Source organism: Microtus ochrogaster, linkage group LG2 (assembly GCF_000317375.1).
Source record: "Microtus ochrogaster isolate Prairie Vole_2 linkage group LG2, MicOch1.0, whole genome shotgun sequence".
NCBI lineage: Eukaryota > Metazoa > Chordata > Mammalia > Rodentia > Cricetidae > Microtus > Microtus ochrogaster.
The window spans coordinates 23,013,717-23,019,541 of NC_022028.1; the positions used below are offsets into that span (position 1 = coordinate 23,013,717).

The 5,825-nt window shown below is 45.0% G+C and overlaps 1 protein-coding gene across 2 annotated transcripts; it reads left to right on the forward strand.

Annotated features, from left to right (window-relative positions):
- The first annotated feature begins 292 nt into the window (after window positions 1–292).
- Window positions 293–2,989, forward strand: Lipt1 (lipoyltransferase 1). 2 transcript variants are annotated; one of them, XM_005359946.3, is made up of 2 exons: window positions 293–475; window positions 1,712–2,989. In XM_005359946.3, the coding sequence occupies exon 2, from the start codon at window positions 1,713–1,715 to the stop codon at window positions 2,832–2,834; it is 1,122 nt and encodes a 373-aa protein (XP_005360003.1). In that variant the 5' UTR covers window positions 293–475; window position 1,712; the 3' UTR covers window positions 2,835–2,989. The 2 variants fall into 2 exon arrangements, with proteins under 2 accessions (XP_005360003.1, XP_026641242.1); XM_026785441.1 differs by lacking the exon at window positions 293–475 and adding an exon at window positions 530–607.
- Window positions 2,990–5,825: the final 2,836 nt, after the last annotated feature.

Below are 5,825 nucleotides of genomic sequence, written 5' to 3' on the forward strand. Positions count from 1 at the left end.
AAGGAAGGAAGGAAGGAAGGAAGGAAGGAAAAGAAATGGTCCTCTCTTCTCTTCACCCTTAACAGCCCTCATCTCTGCTGTCATTCAGAGGAACCCCATCTGTATTATATCTTTTGGTAGTTATTCGAAAGTGGCCTACGCCCTTTCCACAAAGATAGTTTTAAATTCGTTGACCTGCTGAGAAACACATTTTCTTAGCTGGCTGGGCTAGGAAATAAATATGAGCTCCGCCTTCAGGCTTGGCCACGCCCCTTCTAAGTCCGGGGGCGGGGGTATATGTAGGAGGCGGGTCTTCCCGGGGACGGGACTGTGGGGCGTGTCCTCCTAGGAGCTGTCCCACGCGAAGGCAGGTATCCATGGGCGTGGCTGGAGGGGAAGAATTGGGTCTCGCGTGCTAAGTGCTCCGGGTCCCCAGTGTGTTGATTGAGCTCTAGTTTGCAAAAACAAAAGCTGCGGGAGCGACCGGAAGTTGCAGGTGGGTGAAGCCGGAAGCAGATCTAGTGGATTTGTTGCTGGCTGCGGCGGTACGCACTGAGCGGGAGTGGGTGCTGCGTTTACCACGTGTCCCTTATTTGGGCCCCTCTGGCTAGTGCTCAAAGCTTTGCAGGTTACCCCGAACGCTGTAATTTTACTATTATGAACAGTTGATTTCTATTAGGGTGGAGGGTAAACTAAGCAAGGCACTGAATGCTAGTCGCGTGCCCCCTCAAGAAGAGTACAACTTGCTTTGCGTCCGTAATGAGATTCTGGGCTTGGATCGCATTGTCAGGGAGGTAGCAAATTAATAATTTTGTTAAGGCCTTGTGAGGAAGGTGGGCCGGTGGTTTGGTTTTACCTTGCTCTCTGTTCGTGGAGAAAAGCATGTTTGGCAGTGCAAAGTATCTCCCAGAACATGGAAGTGCCTTCTGAGAAAAAATTATGACATTAATAATGAAGATGAAAACAGAGAGCTGGGGATTGCTCGGCAGTTTAGCTCAGACCTACCTACATCGAGCAAGTTCCTGCGTTCAGTACCTTGCACAGCTAAAGCTTTTAATTATACGAATGTAGATGAGTATACTAACCACACTCCAGCACAGGCACCATGCCCAGGGGAAGCTGTCCAACAAAAGATGAACTCCGAGGGCTTTTTCTGTAGACTTTCTGTTCCTTTTTTTTCTGTCATTTTTTTTTTGTCTTATTGGTCTTTGATTTATTTTTATTTTAGTTTTCGTGTGTTTATTTATTTTAAAGAAAGCGAGAACATAAAAAGTTGGGTGGGTAGGGAGGTGGTGAGGTCTGGGGAAAGGAGGAGGGAAAAGAACATGATCAAAACACATGAAAAAAATAATAACTAAAAGAGTATAGAGAGACAGAGTGACAGGATTCTGGAGTCTTTTACTTCTTTGTGCTAATCTATTTTTCTCAATGAGATCTATTGTAAATTCAAAGATAATTTATTTAGCATTGTACATTACTTAATATATTTACTCCTTACTATATGAAAATTGTCCACATATTTCATTTTAGTTGACATTTTCTAAAGCTTATCTTCACTGATTTCCTTTGAACACTCTACTATGGAGCTGTTCAAGGCTAAGGGTAAAGCTGAAAGGCGAGAAAAGCAACTGGTCTGGACCCTAAAATGAGTTTAGAATAATTCACAAATAACTAAAGAACAGAATTTAGTTGTTTTCTCATTGAATTAATTTTTCTTCTTTTGTCTCTGAAGCATGCTAACCCCATTTCCGGTGAAGAATTGCTTCCGGTTACTCTGCCACCACAGGGTCCCAGCAGCTGGCTTTAGGACCCCAGCAACACATGGGCTCATTTTAAAGTCAATCTCCAACGATGTGTATCAAAATCTGGCTGTCGAAGACTGGATCCATGACCACATCCATCTAGAAGGCAAGCCAATTCTTTTCCTTTGGAGAAATTCTCCCTGTGTTGTCATCGGCAGGCACCAGAATCCATGGCAGGAATGTAACCTCCATCTGATGAGACAGGGAGGTATCAAACTGGCTCGGAGAAGGAGCGGAGGAGGAACAGTGTACCACGATATGGGTAACATCAATCTGACCTTCTTTACCACCAAGACCAAGTATGATAGAATGGAAAATCTGAAGATAATCGTGAGAGCTCTAAATGTTGTCCAACCCCACCTGGACGTGCAGCCTACCAAAAAATTCGACCTATTACTCGATGGACAGTTTAAAATCTCAGGAACAGCATCAAAGATTGGCCGAGTGGCCGCGTATCACCACTGCACCCTGTTATGCAGTACCGACAGGACAGCTTTGTCGTCTTTGCTCAAGAGCCCATACCAAGGGATAAAGAGCAATGCCACACCTAGCATCCCTTCCGTAGTCAAAAACCTTCTGGAAAAAGATCCCGCGCTGACCTGTGAAGTTCTGATGAACGCGATTGCTGCGGAGTACGCTGCTCATCATCAAATAGATAATCACATTAACCTAATAAACCCGGCAGATGAGACCCAGTTTCCTGGAATAAGCAGCAAAGCTAAAGAGCTGCAAAGCTGGGAGTGGATATACGGCTGGACTCCGAAGTTTAGTGTGAACACCACGTTTCATGTGCCCCACGAACAGGCACATTTGCCAATTCAGGTGTCCATAGAGGTAAAGAAGGGACGAATTGAAACCTGTGATATAAAAGCACCTGACCATTGGTTGCCACTGGAAATCAGTAACAAATTAAACTCAAGTTTTATTGGCAGCAAATTCTGCCCCATTGAAGCCACCCTGCTAACAAATATATTACTGAGGACATGTCCCGATGACCAGCACTTGCACAGCAAATGGAATATTCTGTGTGAAAAAATCAAGGGAATAATGTGACCCTGAGTAACTTCCTTTATACTGATGGTTTCAGTGGTATTTGGAATGTGGTATTTGAACCAGGCTGGCCTCAAACTCAGAGATCTGCCTGCTTCTGACCCATGAGTTCTAGGATTAAAGATGTATACCCCCATGACCAGTTGTATCTGGGCTTGTTGTTGTTGTTGCTATTTTGTTTTTGACACAGGGTTTCTCTGTGTAACAGTCCTGGCTGACCTGGACTTCGCTTTGTAGACCAGGCTGGCCTCGAACTCACTGAGATCTGCCTGCCTCTGCCTCCCAAGTGCTGGGACTGAAGGCGTGTGCCACCACCGCCTGGCCATTGGCTGCTTCTTAACTCTACAACTATCTCATCGCCACACTTTTGCTCCCACAGTACTGTGTATTTATCGGGTGCCCACTATATACCAAGCACTGTGTTAGCTGTTGTTCACAGTATGTGAAATACACGTCCTCTGACCTCAGGAACAGACACGGTTAGTAACGAGGTGTTTGAACATATCAGATTAAAATTAAAGAATAGTTTTTCCATGGCACACACATCCATTTAGCTTTTATGCCACAATGCTTTACAGAAAACGTCCACAGCTCAATCTGCAGCTCTCACGGTAGTCTGCTGCCTCCCTGTAATAAATCACCTGAAGTTTGCTCACCTCAAGTAATAGCAGTTTTTGATGCTCTTTCCTGAGAATTCCTCCTGTGTAATCACTTCGGAACAGAACACAGATTGACGTTTAGAACAGTAAGCGCTACATTTGGATTTGTCCTGAGGCCTGACCTGGACTCCCACGCATGCTAAGTTCATACATTACTCACCTGCACCCCTGGGCTGCACTCAACTCTTGTATTTAAAAGAAAAGATGGAGAAGTGGGCTTGAGGAAAACTGAGTTTCAGGACAGGAGTGGCCAACTGGGTCCAACGTTTCTGAAACACCAAATAGTACAAAGCTTCCAAAGTGCCCCTTAGAAGAGGACAGGGATTAAGGATGAGAAAAGAGCAGAGAAGTGGGTATAATCTGTGATACACAATATGAAAATGTCACAGTGAAACCCATTCTGTTGTATAACTAATATATGCTGGTAACTTAAGCATAACTATTAAAGTGCCCATTAGGAGTTAGAAGTGATAGCACATGAGTCTCAGCACTCAGGGGCCATCATTCTGAGGGCAACTTTTGCGACAGAGTGAAAAGCCAGTCCTAAGAAGGGAGGTGCCCATGCAGTAAGGTGGTGTCAAGGTCACTCCTGACCTTAGGGAGTGCACTGCAGTGCCCTGGGCAGCAGCCAAGAATGAATGAAGTAAGTGAACAGCCGGTGAGGAAATGCACACACAACTCCTCCAAGAAATTTTGTTAAAGAAAAAAAAATAGGGCAGTGGCTTGCTGGGGATGTGTGTGTCACTGGCTCCTCACTGTCTAGGCTCCAGTCTGGTGGAGATGGGTGGGGTGGTGTTGACTGTGTTGTCAGAACCGAGTAAAGATTTATTCCTAGGTGACAAATTCCTCCTCTGGCTGGAACCACACCTCAAGTCTTACCTTCTCCCAGAATTAGATTCCTGAGGAAATGCCGATTTATTGGGGACCATTATTTCAGCACTCTGATAGTCACAGGGAGGGGTACAGCAGTCTCTCTTTAGTGCATCTCTGAGCCCTGCCAGGACGATTCCATGAAAATCACAGAACAGGTCAGGTTGACTGTGCAAAGCTCTGCAATGTTGGACATCTGGGCGCCAGAGAACGTCTACCACAGGCTATCAGTTATTTCTTTGTGTTTGGAGGCAGAGTAGTCCTGGTTGGCCGCAAGCTCTCTGTAGAGCCTAGAATGACCCTGAATTCTAGATCCACCAGCCTCCACCTCCCAGGTGCTGGATCACAGCCGTGCCCCATAAAGCCTGGCTGACAACCATCTTAACTGCTGGAAATGGAAGCCAGGAGTGGCCCACACTAGGTCTGTGCTGTGCTCTAGGCTCCATCTTCAGCCACGTGTACTTTGGTTCTCATTCCACGGCCCTCGGCCCATCTGTCTCGTATGTGCACTATAACCTGTGGTTTTCGTTTAGGAACTCTGAACTCCTAGGAGCAGGATTAACAACACCCAGTTGTTCCTCACAGCAGCTGTGCAGTATCTGCTGACCTGGTCGCCAACCACCAGCCAGAAGCTGGTAAAATCTTTCTGTTAACTCCGTGACTTAGAAAGAAACACTGCCCATCTACTGAACAACATATTTACAGATCCAGAAATTTGTAGAAATGTAAACATTCACTGTTAAATTTATACATTATAAAAATACATTCAAAGTTAAAAAAAAAAGAAAAAGAAAAAGGAAGCTCAGTATTTGATCGCTGTGGTTTGAATGTGTCCCCCAAAGTTCGTGAGTTCAGTCTTGGTCCTTAGTACAGCAGTGTTGGGAGGGAGTCCTCTCGGGTGGCTGGCTCTGCCTCACAAGCTTTGTCATCCTGTTGCATTATTCTATGTGGGATGCAGAGAGAAGATCCTCCTCAGATGCCAAAGCCTAAACCTCTATTCATTATACGTTATCCAGTGTATGATATTTGGTCATAGCAACGGAAAACGGGCCGAAAAAACCTAATGCAGAAACCTACAGTTAGGTTAGTACATGTCATAGTTTTTTTGTGTGCTTGTTATGGAAAATGTCCACTGTTGTTTCATGACACGGTCTCAGATCCAAATCACAATATCCAAGGGAAAAACGACCCTATGAAGAAAAGAAGAATACTGTTAAAAATGACACACACAAAAAGCCATGCGTGATGTTCCGTCTATAGTGCCAGCCGCTCTGGAGGCTAAGGTCCCAGGAGTTTAGCAAAACAAACAAGAAAACAGTGCTCATAGTTAATCATAAAATCATATCCTTGAAGGGTAGGGAGGAGGAGTGTATCTGGGGGAAAGGAGATGTAGGAGGAGGGATTGGGAGGAGAGGAGGGAGGGGAAACTTCAGTCTGGATGTAATTATAAGAAGATAAATAAATA

Bases quoted from the DNA above. Each gene is read 5' to 3' on its own strand.
- Lipt1 (XM_005359946.3), top strand. From the start codon at position 1,713: ATGCTAACCCCATTTCCGGTGAAGAATTGCTTCCGGTTACTCTGCCAC.